Genomic DNA, 14341 nt, shown 5'->3' with positions numbered 1-14341 from the left:
AATTGTACTGACTACTTGTATTTTGGCGCACAGTATAGCTTTCTGGTTGAGATTCGTGGTAGGTGTCTGGAGAATTCTGGGTCAAACTCTCACATAGCCAAAACTTTTTGCTCCCTGAAATATAATTGAGATTATTCCAATTAGGTTTTTGACCTCTAAGGACCTTCAAACGAATGTCAAAAAACGCGTCAGAGCCATTGTTGTCTTCACAGTTTTTCGGAAGCACACATACATTGTGAAATATAACAGCATTTTAAATATTTTGTACTAACACAGGCTTTTAGTAAACTTTGTACCGATAAACAGTTATTATCTCGAATTAAGTCTGAAATTTTTCGATCTTGTTATATAGCACGTTACTCTGTAAGAATACAGCACGTGCGCCTGGAGGTCATAAATTATTTATGCTCACTAAGCTGGGGGGGGGACAGAATAGATCCGAATTTTTTAACGTTTTCCTTCGAGGTTGACGAATATTCGATTATTATCATGTCATTTGTATGAATTTGTATCTTCTTGCAAGACATTGTGGAGTTACTATTCGATATCGACTTGAATGTTTATTCTAACTTAGATCTCTTAACTACTATTTGTTATAATATTCTTAAGCGGTTTTGTGTCAATGAATTTTGTTTCTTTTGTGTATATAAACGCTTGGAAACGGATAAAGTTGATCTAATAGTGCTCTCTCTGGTGCTCCAATCTGATTTTCTCTCACTTTTATAAAATCAAAGTAAATAGTGGACACCAGGAAACAGTTTGTTATTATTATTATTTTTGTTATATCTGATGTGTTTGTTTAGGTTTCAACCTGGAGTGTGATTATGCGGAGGCGGGAGTGGACAAGTACAAGGAGTGTGTGAGGGAGTGGGGTTCTCAGTACAGCTGTACTGTATTCAGAAGAGATGACACAGGATGTCTCAGTGACATGTGCAGCTGTTACGACGACCATGTAAGCGATATCATGGAAAAGTAGACTCGGTGTTGAACCTTATTTGTACATAAAGTTTCAATCCATCTTTCCAAAATATATTGAAGTTTTAAACGATACTATAGGAATAACCAATACGCAAACATGCAGACTTTTATTTGAAGTTAATATTGCTTGGACTAAAAAATGGTCATTAAATATATATTCATTTCAAACCACATGATCAGTTGAAAATTTTTGGCTATACCGACCTTTTCAATGCTTTCGTTTACCATTAACAACAATAAACTTGAAACAACAATCTTAGAATTCAAAAGCAGACAATTAAGAGAGAACATAATCGATCACCGATGGACTAATCGCACTCAAGTTATTTCCCTCAGCTGCTTCTTTTTTGGTTAACTTCTGCCATGAGAGGGCAGAGAAGTCCGTCTCATCTATTTTTCACGCGTAGATGAAACAAATTTGAGCCCTTACTAAGAACAAGGAGGCTCGGTAATGTGCGATCGCACCTAAGGTTCCCACCCCACTCATCCACAATTTTGGCATAATTGTCTAACAAATGAGGAACAGATAGAAAAACCCAAAAATTATTTTTGGGAATCCCTAAAAACCCAAAAAAAAATCCCAAAAAAGCCAAGTTTTTTTTCAAAAAAATAATGTATGAAGGAAAAGATAGCCTTCAAAGCAAATGATTTAGTGGAGTAAAAAATGCTGCACTAGATTAATGAAATATGCCAATATCGAGAAAACGAGTGAAGACGAACAGCAAAATCAAACAACAACAAACATTAATAATACCAAAAACTTTATGTCCGTTTTAAAAAACAAAACTTAATAACAAAGTCAACACACCGTCAGATAAATCTTAAACTAAACAAAATTAGTGAGCGGCTTTTCATTAATGAGACTAGGTAACAAGTAGACAAAAAAGAAAAAAAAGGCAAAAGTAAATAAAACTTTTGATTTTTTTTCGAAACAAAATTAATTCCAAAGTCATGAAAGCCATTAATTACAAAATGAAATAATTAAATAGGTTCGTTTTTTCGTCCAAAAAGAAGTCTTCGAGGACGGCAATTATCCGGAATACGTCTTGTGTGTACAAAAAGAACGTCAATTATGAAAAAAAAAACAAATTAAATTACTTTTATTGTGAAAAAACCGGTGTGGAAGCCATTAATCTCATGACGAATTCTTTCAAAATATCAGATTTTGTGACACCAATTCATTTTGGCATCTTCTTTTGACATCAATAATGTCATATGCGACATGTAATTAAGGAGAACAGGTAACAAAAACACAATAAAAAGAACAAAATTGAGAAGTTTAAAAAAATAATGTTTTTGGAAAAAAATTGTTTTCAAAGTTTTTAAAACAATGAACTATCTATTACTATCAGAATATCAGCTCATCTATTCTTCCTTGAAAAGCCAATATAAACTGTCATTATACAGGAAAATTCATACGACAAAAAAGACAAAGTAAAAACAGCAAAAAAGACAAAATTATCAAATTCAATTAAACTCTTCAGGAAAGAAGTACCGAAGCCATTAAAGCTAGTATCTTTATATTTCAGTAGTTTAATATGTTTAATTGTGCCTTATTTGAAAAGCCATTAATGTGATATGAGAACTGTCAATAATGAGATAAGGTGACAAAACTAGAAAAAGTGAAAAAAACTGGCCAATATCTAAAAACAAAAAAGATCTGAAATCTAGTAATATTAAAGCAAGAAAACAATAACTTAGGGCTTGAAACCGACATAATGATTAAATTTTAAATCAGTAGAAAGGAGAAGCTTTCTTTCTTTGAAGGCACTAAGCTACAAGTGACCAAATTAAGAAAAAAATAGAGGAAAAATTTCATTAAGCCATTAATTCTTTAAAAAACGATTAATTTTAAAAGTCAAAACAACGTAAGCTTTCAAGTAAAGAGCTTAGCGCATTAGCTTGGAGCTGCTGATGAAGCCAATTGGATCTATCACTCCTGAGCTTTAATTTGATATGTTCTGTTCTTTAATTAATGTAAAAAAAATCAATTTTAAAAAAAAAGACGGACTGATAACAATCCGAATTTTTTCGGATTGTAACAGTTCAAGAGTTTTTCAAAAATAACGCTGCTAATTTTTATCGTCCATTAGGAACACTGATATTTATAAATGTTATAGATATAGGTATTTTGTTAGTTAAAATCTTAAAAATAAATTCTGCGTTTGTGATAATCAACGAGTAAAGTTAGCAAAAAAAGGCAAAGTGCTAATTACACAGCACTCTCGACAGAAGTTGAAGTATTAATAGCTCCTTTTGAGTCTACAAAGATTGTATTAGTGCTGTTTGGGTTGTACTTCCGGCAAAATCAATCAAATTGGACTAAAGAAACTTATTACGTGCTGGTTTTGATGAAAAAGGCTGAATTTTGAAATATTTAGCCCAAATTTTTGACAAAAAATTAAATCAAATAATCAACATTACGTTCATGTCTTTGAAAAAATATCAAAAACAATATTATTAAAAACTTTTACAAATTTTTGCAAAATTGACGAAAATTTAGGCAAAAATTCCGGAAAATGTGAATAAAAACAACGGAATTCACTCTGCTTTTCTCAGAAGTTTGAACCTCAATAACACCCTGTAAAAAACGAAAAGTGAAAAAATCTTTTCGATTCCATATTCCACGCTGGACAAGCTTTCTATTGATACCAGTTTCATCTCTCTACGATGAATATATCGATCGGCGAACATTTTTTGAACAAAAAAACCCGTTTGAGTATATGGTTCCTCCCCCCTCAAGAGGGGTCGGAACAATAAATTTTAATTGAGGAGAGTTACAATTAATAAATACTTTAAAATGATAACTGAAGAAAGAAGCAAAAATGTGATACAGAACTTCATCAAAACATTCAAAAATTTTTTTTTCGATGTAAGAAAATACTAGCCAATTTTACGAGAGAAAATTATTTAAACCAAATTGATTAGTTGTGGAATGTATGCATCAATGTTATAAAAGACGGACTCGATTTTTTATTGAACTGTTTCAGAGAAATTAGTTCCTGTACTCATCATTTCATCCCATTTACTACTTACCTACTGCTTCAGCTGAATAATTGAATTTCCTAGAGTCACAGCTAAAGTGTTAATAAACAGGACATTTTTTAAATTTTTTACCCTATCATAACGAGGACCAATTTATCAAATGAAAGTATTATAATCCGCAAATTAATATTGTCTAAAAACGTTCCATAATGGTTTTCACTAAATTAGTTCACTGATTTTTGTTCTACTCAAACGATCGAAGCAAAACGATCGAAGCAACTAGTCACGGAAAAAATTGGACATTTGAAAGAAAAAACGATTAATTACTGCTGAGATACAAAACTACGGCTTACGAAACAACGGCTAACAAAAAATACCGTACGTCTAAAAGAAAAAAAATGATTATTTGAGTGGCTCAGCACTTTATCCTGGTTACTTCAAAGACAAGATAACCAACTATTTACTTGTCCGGAGGGTAATTGATGGTAGGACACATTAAAAAAATTGACATCCAGTCGGAAACATAATTTTGCCCTAAAATTCACCTATGTACAATTATGTTATTCAAAGAGGATGAAAAAAATATATGAAATTATTAATTGCCAACAGCAAATACAGAGTTTTAGTTATGCCAAGCAAATGTACGCCACAAAGCTGATTTTTCAAAATAATCTTACTATTTAAATGGTGATTAATTTCAAAGCCAAATTTTCAATCAAAAATTGGACACCAAGTTATTTGAAATTGTAACTTTTAAGTTTACCTTCCACGTGCTGGAAACATTTAAAAAATGGCTCAATAAAAACAGCAATTGCGATACTTATTCTGTTTCATTTTCAGAACTATTAAGGATTAAAAAGTCAAGTGTTATGATAAGTTCAAAGGGGTGTCAACGCAAAATGCCCATTGTCAAATACCCAATATTTTTCCCTATCGTTAACTTACAGAAAGAGGATTTAGAAAAAAAATGAAGCTAAATTAGATAATTTATAATGCACTAAAGCATATTTATGAACTTATTTTCATCGTAAAAGTGGAAAGAGGTGCTATTAGGACACGATGGTCATTCCACCACTTCTGACGCAGACCGAGTCCGTTTCGCAATCCGCTCAACTTGGCGGATTCTTCTGCGACTCCACATCTCCTGACAAACCAATCCTGATCAATTACAAGAAAGTGAGGAATACATTCCAGTGCAAGTCTCTTGAGGGGAGAAACGTGGGAACTTGTCCCAGGTTCTCAAGGTGTGTCGATACCAATACCACCGAGTTGGAATCGATTGATTGCGAGTGCTTCGATGACTATGAGAAGAAATTTGACCCCAATCCTAAACACCGACTCAACTTCACCTGCGAACCAAGTAAGCACAGCACCCCAAATCTCATGTCTGGCTCAGATCACTTCTATTCAAATATTGATATCGTATATTTATTAGTTGCCGAAATTGAATTTCGAACCCGCAAGTTTGATTTTCGGCATACGCAACAAATAATGTGCAGGTAAAATTACCTAATATTGCAGGTAAATTTACCTGAACTGTGCACGTTTTTTGGCGTTCCTGCACACTACCTGCACGGTATCTGAACGTCCCTGCTAAAATTACTTGAAAAATTCTGGCAGTCCTCCTGCACAAATTACGAAAAAAATTTTGAATTGATTTAATCGATATCATCTAGTTGAAACCAACTTTTACGCAATTTTTTTGTTGATTTAATAATCAAATATTTAATGTTGTCCTTAATGATCTCAATCTACTATTTGTTTTTTTTAATGGAGAAAGCGTTCTTTTCATGTGAAAAAAATGTTAATTTCGGCGCAAAAAACTTGTAGTTTTTCGACGGGAAGTTCAAATTAAAATGAAGTAAAATATTCGTAACTATTAAATTTAATAATTATTTTGTGTTTCAGTTGAATTCCCGTGCGAGGGGCCCAACAAATACAACGCAACAATTGGCAAATACAAATACTGCCTTGAACTGATCTGTGACGACAAAAAGTCATTCTGCGACGCACAGCTGGACTGCATAGGCAAAAAGGGATGGCTGGTTGAAAAACCATCTGACGTCACGGTCGAGACATTCTACAACAATCTGGCTGAGGTTCTAACTGCGTCCACAGAAAGTGTTCACTGGACGGGCCTGAGCGATTTGGTGGGAAGCAACCACCTAGAAGCAACATCTGGAGCCTCTTCGTTCCAGATAGCGAATGCAACCAGCATTAGACTGGACAGGAAGTGCATGGCTTTGACTGGACAGAGTACTGTTTCGCTGTCCACTTGCAAAGACGAGCATTGCTACATCTGCCAATCTCGTAAGTTTCTTTTTTGTTTTGTTGGGGGGGGGGGGAGGTGGAGGGGTCAAAGCAGGCGAACTACTCCGAAAATGGACCAGTAATGGGTTGAAGCCAGCATCTCTTACCTATTGTGCTACCCATTACACTAAGTGCTCTTAAGCTATCGAACATGGGCAACCCAATCTTGTTCTTTTTTGCTTCGCGGGTCTTCATGATTCAATAATAAATTGTTCTCTCTCAATCTTCGAACACTTTTTTCACTCAGAAATAATACGCGAACCGATGTTTATATAACATCCCGTTGTTATTGACACATTTTGTGTTTTAAGGCTTTTAGGGCCGTTCGGAAACAACACAATACCACGCCAAATAATTTAACTTTAGGTAACTGTTGTCTACGCTTAGATAACGAGGTACGTTGGCTGTGGACAACAATAATAAACAAAGAGGATTTTTTCACTTGCTCTAACGGATAACGCAACAATTATCCACGATTTTGAAAGTTTAATTCTTCACAAAACTCTTGGATTACCCTCTGTTTTTACTCGAATTCAATTAGTAAAGAGTTTTGGTCACTATGATAAAACAAGTTTTGGTCACTATGATAAACATTTGCTCAAAAACAGGCGTCATGGTTAAGTCTAACGAAACATTTTAAAGCAAAAGTAAAAACTAGTTTTACTTACTGTCATCGTTGTCCATTTACGCTTGCAACTATAATCTTCATCCATTGTAGCAAATAACAACGACCTTTTCGAATATATTTATTCAATAAAATGAACTATTTACAACGTAATTCATTCTTCACCTTGACTTTCTTTGCCAATCACGGTCTAAATTTATGGTTATGTCGGCAATCAATTTATAATGTGTGCTCTTTTTATAGCCCGAACAGTTCGAAGTTGCCCCGTTAACTGGTTCCGAGTGGACGAGTCCTACGAGGGAGGGGACTGTCTCTTCTACTCTGACCAAGTCAAACTCAGTCACACCAGAGCCAGTATGTACTGCGAGTCATTTGGGTCATCCCTGGCCACTGTCGAGGGACTAGTCCTCAAATTCGTCAAAAGGTATATTAATCTGTGCTAGGCACGAAATGCTTTCACTTTACAACTATTTTTGTTCGTCTCAGGTACTAATTGAGCTCTGCTCTGAAGTATATATCTTCTTCTCGTTATGCTCATTGTTTAATCGTTTTCAATTTGTCAATTGACCTCTTTTTATTTAGGTTTTGCTTTCCGTGTTAACATCGCTTTCGGGAATAACAAAACAGAACCATTCCCAAAACTGTTTCTTTGTTTCCGTTGATAGACTTGGATTGAAGGATATCATTTCTACTCTTTTTGATGGCCTTCATTGGTCTTAGATAATTGGACATATGGCAGCAGACATTGACTCCATGGCGTGGTTAGGTAGCTCCTCGGAAAGCGGTAATGATTATTTTGCAATGATTATGCTGATTCCGCAATAATGATTAATTTGAGGCTGCTGTTGGATCCCCTAGAATTCATTCCCGTCAATAACATTGTCTACTATAATCTTATCTTTGATTGGGCAGAGGCCCATGCAGCATCATTTAAACAAGGAAGATGGTTTGAACGGTGCTAGGAAATTGAGCCGAAAGGAAAATTAGCCGAATGGAATATTAGCCGAAAAGGAGATTTTAACCAATCAGATTTGAGAACGATCGTGATATTTTGTTGATTGTGATAGATTCATATCAAGTCCCACAGGCCGCTGAGGCATGGCCATGGCCCGCGAGGCATGGCCAAATGCGTTAATTTCATGTGTTAGCGAGTTAGATAATTGCGCGTCCCACTGATGTTTGCTTACAGCAATTATCTCATGCAATTATTTCTGCTACTATGCCAAATTTTGAATTTTTCGGCTAATATTCACGTCGGCTAGTTTTCCGGACACCGGTTTGAACAAACATATTTTTACTAAGCATTCATTACTTAAATCATTTTAAATTATCATTATGTTTTTGAAATTTTAAACTGGTTGTATTTGACGAATAATTCTGGTCATAAGAGAAGGAAAATTTGGTCGCTGCTGACTACGGCGAACTTCTATTTCAAAACTCACCAGGGCCTCAGAATTCTAACTGATCCGGTTGAAATCTATCTTTTTATTAATTGTACTAGCCGGTTCGGTGATATTTTGTTTTAACTCTTTTGGATTATCCTTAGACTAAGATTCTTATCTTATTGTTTCTAAGTTCCAATTCTTGAGTGAAAATGTTTGTGTTTAATAAGATGAATTTACTTGAAGATAAATAAATAGCAAAAGTGGAAAGAATATTTTAAGTGTACACAGTAACTTGTGCGCGGAGGTTTATCTGAGGGAATGATTGAAAAAGGCTGTAGAGAAGTGCGTACGTACAACACTAAAAAGTGGGAGTAAAAAAGATTACTCATGTTACTCATACAAACAGCAAACAGCACTGTATTAAATATGGAAATAGTGGAAATAGTGTGGGAGGAAATAGGAGAGAAATGTTACAACTCACCCCCCTTCGAAGGAAAATATAAAAACTACAAACTTACCAAAGGTATGTCATGCATAATAATTCACGGGCTAAATAGTCCATATCAAAATAATATGCTGAAATGCATAATAAACGTAGAATCAGGAATATACGAACAAGTACAAGTAATACCAGATACAAACAGTGTTACTAGAGTTAATGACAAGTTATTTTTGCTGGCTCTGCTTCTTCGCTTTCTGGTTTATCGGCCAGGGCAATCTAGCATATTTATTTTCCCAGTTATAATCTTTTTCGAAACCATCACCACTTGGGTACCATATAGTAGATAAACGCTCTTTAACAGTTCCCTTGTAGACGTTGAAGATTGAATTTTCAAAATAAATTTCGGTGTCGGTCGCGGTTGCCAAATCAAGTAATTCTGCCAAAGATGTTTGCAATTCCTTGTATTTTTCGTCGTCCAGATTTTGAATTAGTTTAATTGCCTCAGCACGTTTTACATCGATGTCAACGCTTATTCGCTGAATATTTTTCAGATGTTGGCCAATTTTACGATTTTCTTCTGCCTTCACGTTAGCATTTCGATACAGTTGTTGATATTTTAGCTGCTGACTGTCAGCTTTCTCTAAGGCTGCTTTTAGTTCAATAATCTCGTGGTAACACTGAAGATACTCGGCCTCAAAACTTGGTTTTGTGTTAACATTGTTTAATTGGGCTTTTAGAGACTCATTTTCACGTTTAAGTTTTACCAGCTCAAGATTCTTTTCTTGCAATTGTTTGTCCGCAAGCACACAGTTTTGGATGGATAAGTCATACCTTGATTCCGTTTCGTTCCAGTTATGCTGTGCTCGATCGAGGGCTTTCTGTAAGTTGTCTATTTTCTTTTGCATAATATCCTCATTATTTTGTTGCGTTTGCAATTCAATGGACGATGTTGGAAGATTTGCAGGGAAAGCAGGTGAGCTAGAGGTACAAGGCTGCGGATTTCGTGGAGGTTTTGACTTTACGTAAGTTGAGCTAGAAGTACAAGGCTGCGGATTTCGTGGAGGTGTTGATTTTACGTTTGGCCCGAGCCATTCCGAGTTGTACCCATTTGGGAAGGCGGTTAGATACTGGTAAGGTACGTTTAGATAAATTTTGAGCGAGTTGAAATGCACGGTGTAGGTTTGTGTTGATACGTTTCTCATCTTGATCCGACAAAAATTGAATTCAGGCAGTAGTTGAAGGTTTCCATTCTCCAGTTCAAATTTCCCAATCGCATTTGATGGTAAAATATGGCGCTTCGTATTTAACGTTTTGTTCTCGTACTCTCGATCAGCAGTCTTTTGCCAGATATTGGCCTCTGGTTTCAAGGAATATTGCAGGAACTCAACAAACTGAGGATTTATGAAGTTTAGATGTTGTTCTCGTTCTTTTTGTATCTCGAGTCTCGATTTTTTGTTGGGAAATTGTCCTGCCTCTTTTGGGAGGTTGTCGAAAATTTTTCTTTTCTTCGACTTAGTTTCTTTGGCTTTTGCTGTCCACTTGTTAAAGTTGGAAACAGGAGTCTCCAATATTGGAGCTCTATTTGTTTTAGCAGGAACCGTGTCCTGACTGGTTACTTGACCGGGATTGGCAGGTACCTTGTCCTGATTTGTTACTGGGTCAGAGTGATTTGCTGAATATGCTGGTGCTACAGGATCCATGTCCTGGGGCTGCGTTCCAATGGGAGCGTGTGAAGGATCCATGTCCTTCGAGAGAGTGTTAAAGAAATAGTGCACTGGGGAAGTCAAGTTTTTATTTGCATCAGTGCTTGATACGTGATCTTCGGGGGCTTTAGAGGTGCTATCAGACTCGCAAGTGGCAATAACGAGGTTGCCGGGAATTGAATTTATGTCAGGGATATCAACGCTAAATTCATCTGGCGTGACAATGTCAGGAGCTGGAAAGAAGTCGTCAATGTCGAAGGTCGTATTGACGTTTAGAGATGACATGGTAATGTTGATGAAGGAACAGTAAATAATCTTATTAAACACAAACTCATTAATTGGAACTTTTCCAAAGTTTCATTTTAGTTCATACTAAGTACTAACAGTATTCGTATACCATTTTAGAATATTATCCTATAAATATTATAATAGTTTTACATGCACTACAAATTTTGTTTTGGAGTTTTAAAATCTAAGGAGGTGCTAAAGGCGCACTTGCACCCTTTTGATTTTGAATGGTAGGATAAATTTTTATCTCCATTTCTTCCGCATACTTCTCCTGGTGTTCATTGGAGTTTAGCGGTTTGTTTACAGGTATATAACCTGTTTTGTTTTCGTCATCGTTCGCACCATGGCGATTGAAGATGGAAGTGAAAATGGACAGAACGAACAAATTGAAAACTGCTCCTAGCAGGATTTTGCTGAAGCCAACTGTTGCTCCCGTTAGTCTGTGTATTTCAAAAGCTTTAAGGAAAACGACAACAATTTCCGTTATAAGTTTGACGAAAAGGAAAACTGCAAACCAAATACCAAGTTTTTCTAGGTAGTAAGCAACAGATCCAAAGGCTGACTTGAACTGCTGCGTGAAGTAGTTAGGTGAAAGGAATGAGTCAAAATACATTCTATTATTCAAACTGAGCGCCTGGTCTAGCTTTCCGGATTCCATGATTCGGACATTGTCTCCATTTGTTAGTATTCGTCTAGTTAAATTTTTAAGAATTGTCGCAGAAGCAGAATTATGGATGACATTGTCCCAAAAATCTTTTATTTGGGCAGGTGAGTAGAGACCTGACCGTTGTAGGTCGTATTCTTCTGGTTCAGTAATGTGGCCAATCTCCGTTGGCTCAAAAATTAAAGGTGCATTTACTGGTTCCGGTGCCGGTGAGAGCTTATACCAAGAAGTAGCTACGTCAAGATCTAGTTGGAACATATTCCCGTATGTTCCTTGACATGGGATTTCGTTTGCGAAGGGGAAGGTTTGACGTGTAATTGGGTCAATAAAGTGAGTTTTCCCTTCGTATTCAATTGGAATGCGGTCATAGCATCTATCAAGGATTTTCAGAGGTGAAATAACCTTTGGGCATTGATACAGCCAAGCAACGCTACCATCAGTGTCAAGAAACATGGAACGATCTCCAGTGAGCATGTATCCAGCTAAACGAGTATTCTGAAGAGCTAACATAAAAATAATTAAGAATTGTGTCCTCTCCAATTCGCAGTCATTGCGTAGAAGAGTAAGCTCAGAATGGCGAAGCCGCTTAGCGTTATAAAACACTAAAAAGTTTAATTTGGCCTGAAGATGCAGCTCATAGTCAATTTTATCGGCACCAAATTGTTGCCATGGAGTTTCACCATATCGTGTGCCGTTCGGATGCCATCTATAATTTAAACTTGAATACTCGAGATTCTGTTGTGAATCAATTGAAAGTCTGTAGGAGTTGGATGAAAAACTCGAAGGTTTTCTGGGGTGCCCAGAATCCAAATTGAAACCGTTGTCATATGCGACGAATAGGTTAGCGAAGTTTGTTCTGTAAAGTTTTTCTGGCTTGCCACAAACTTGTTTCTTCTCGTTAAACACCCTGATTCTGATATCAAACTTGATAGGATTTGAGCTATCATTGTGCTCGGTGCTATCACTAACTAAGAAGTATATAGGGCTTTGAAATTTTGGTGTGTGCTTCAACATTCTAGCAGGTTGGGAGAACAATTGAGTGACCAGACAGTTTTCTGGTGCGTCCCAAACATAAGCATGTGGGTCTAATGTTGTAGTGAAGCAACCCTCTTCGTTTAGGGTACATGGGAGTTTCATGCTGAATGGATTCCTGACTTCTAGGGTTTGGAAGTCTACGTACAAAGTGACATTTTGCATAAAGGTTACGATGCTTAGGTGCTTTACCTCACCAGAGTCATCGCATTCATCTTTGTTTTCGCGTTTTGTTCCGGCATTTCCCCATGACTGGGTTTCGACATCATAGTCGACACTAGCTGTGAATGTTTTACCCCAGTAGGAGATATTGAGTTCTTTTGTTGCTATTGCTTGTCTACAATCATCTGCAGACAACACATAGTCGGTGGTAATTGATGATTGTTTATGAACAATGGATGAATGCGAGAACATGCCGCAGTGAAACCTGAGTGGTTGGATCTTCACTCTACACATTGTAGCATCTACTGAGGTGCGGAATGAACGTTGATACACATGAACGTAAGCATCAGCTACTTTGACCTGTTCAGGTGAAATTGTGCAAGGAGCGACTTGATTAAGGGAGTACATGCGATTTTTGCGCATTCGTTTGCAATCATAGTGAACAACTTTTAAAGACTCGGATACATTGTCCTTTTCGTCTTGCTGTTGACTTTGCGTTTTAGTTAAAGTAATGAGTGTAGAAAACAGAGTAAGTAAGAAGGTAATAGATAAGAAAAGGAATTGTGTTTTTAGAGAACAACTCATTTTGGCAAGATGAAATGTGGGACTGAGGAAGAAGTTTTTGATCGTCTGTATTTATACTCCAAATGACGTCATCGAGTGAGACGGGACCTCATTGGTCCAGTTTTTTTCTGCACTCATTGGAGTTTTTTTTTTTTTTTTTTTTTTTTTTTTGTGTTTATGGATAATAATAATTATGTCGACCTATGGCACGAAGGCCTCGGCCAAGTGATCTGCTACGAGCGGGATCTGGTGACTGACTCGTGTTCCTATTAGCAGTGGATCCTTCATCTGGATCTTGATGAGAACCGATTGGTCTCTGAACAGTGTGTGTCTCAGGAGTCAACTTACTTATCTCAGTAAGTGAGTTATCTAACTCCAGATGTTGACTTTGCGTCCTTGGTGTAAGGATTGGTGGTGGTATTTCCACGGGGTCAAGTGTTTTGAAGGAGCCGTTGGTTAGAATTTTATTCAGCTTTCTTCCTCTTTCGGCGCTGAAGTTTTGATAAAATGTTTTAGATTCATCATCTAAAGGGCAGTAATTTGAAATCAACTCAGGCAGGGTTTCCTCTTTTGGGAAATATTCGATCAGGTGATTCCTATGGACCACCTTTTTCACCGAATTGTCTTTATCCAAAGTGATTTCGTAGTTAACATTGGTGATTGGTTTAGTTACAGTGAAAGGTCCCATGCGTAGAGCACTGAGTTTTTGACTCTTTGACCTATCTATTGTGTGATTCTCAAGAAGAACTTTTTGTCCTACTTGAAGGGGTTGACCTAGCTTGTGTCTGTTTCTGTAAAAATGTGATCGGTCTTGTGTGTTTATTGAGGTGAAATATGCATTTGCATAGGTGTTTTTAAATTTATTTTCACGGTGAATTAAATTTGAAGATGATGGTTTAAGTAGCAGTGGATTTACTGCATTGTTTTTCGTGAAGGTTTCAGAATGCTGGTGAGAAGGCAATCCTTCACAAAATTGAGCCGAACAATTTAGGTCTAGGTTTCGAGTAAGTCCCAACTTCATTGACAATGGGATCTGTGGTTTTTGACCAAAGACAATCTCGTACGGAGTTTGACCCGTTCCGTAATTAACGGACGTATTATGAGCAAACGCAAAATTTCCTACCAGTTCGGACCAATTTGTCCCCTGGTCAGAGATAAATTGCCTGAAGTATCGACCAAGATGCTTGTTTTGAATTTCTACCT

The 14341-nt window shown here is 36.6% G+C and overlaps 1 protein-coding gene across 1 annotated transcript in view; it reads left to right on the top strand.

Annotated features, from left to right (window-relative positions):
* Positions 1–14341, top strand: part of LOC142334995 (uncharacterized) — a 384183-nt gene that overhangs the window by 15091 nt on the left and 354751 nt on the right. Inside the window, exons 7-10 of the mRNA XM_075383322.1 lie at positions 804–952; positions 5017–5323; positions 5872–6273; positions 7142–7322. Coding sequence (XP_075239437.1) covers positions 804–952; positions 5017–5323; positions 5872–6273; positions 7142–7322 — 1039 coding nt within the window. The remainder of the gene's footprint in view (positions 1–803; positions 953–5016; positions 5324–5871; positions 6274–7141; positions 7323–14341) is intronic.

Source organism: Convolutriloba macropyga, chromosome 2 (assembly GCF_964194025.1).
Source record: "Convolutriloba macropyga chromosome 2, txConMacr16.3, whole genome shotgun sequence".
Lineage (NCBI taxonomy): Eukaryota > Metazoa > Xenacoelomorpha > Acoela > Convolutidae > Convolutriloba > Convolutriloba macropyga.
Note: the sequence above shows the minus strand (reverse complement) of the source record. Positions and strands in the feature narration are given on the sequence as shown.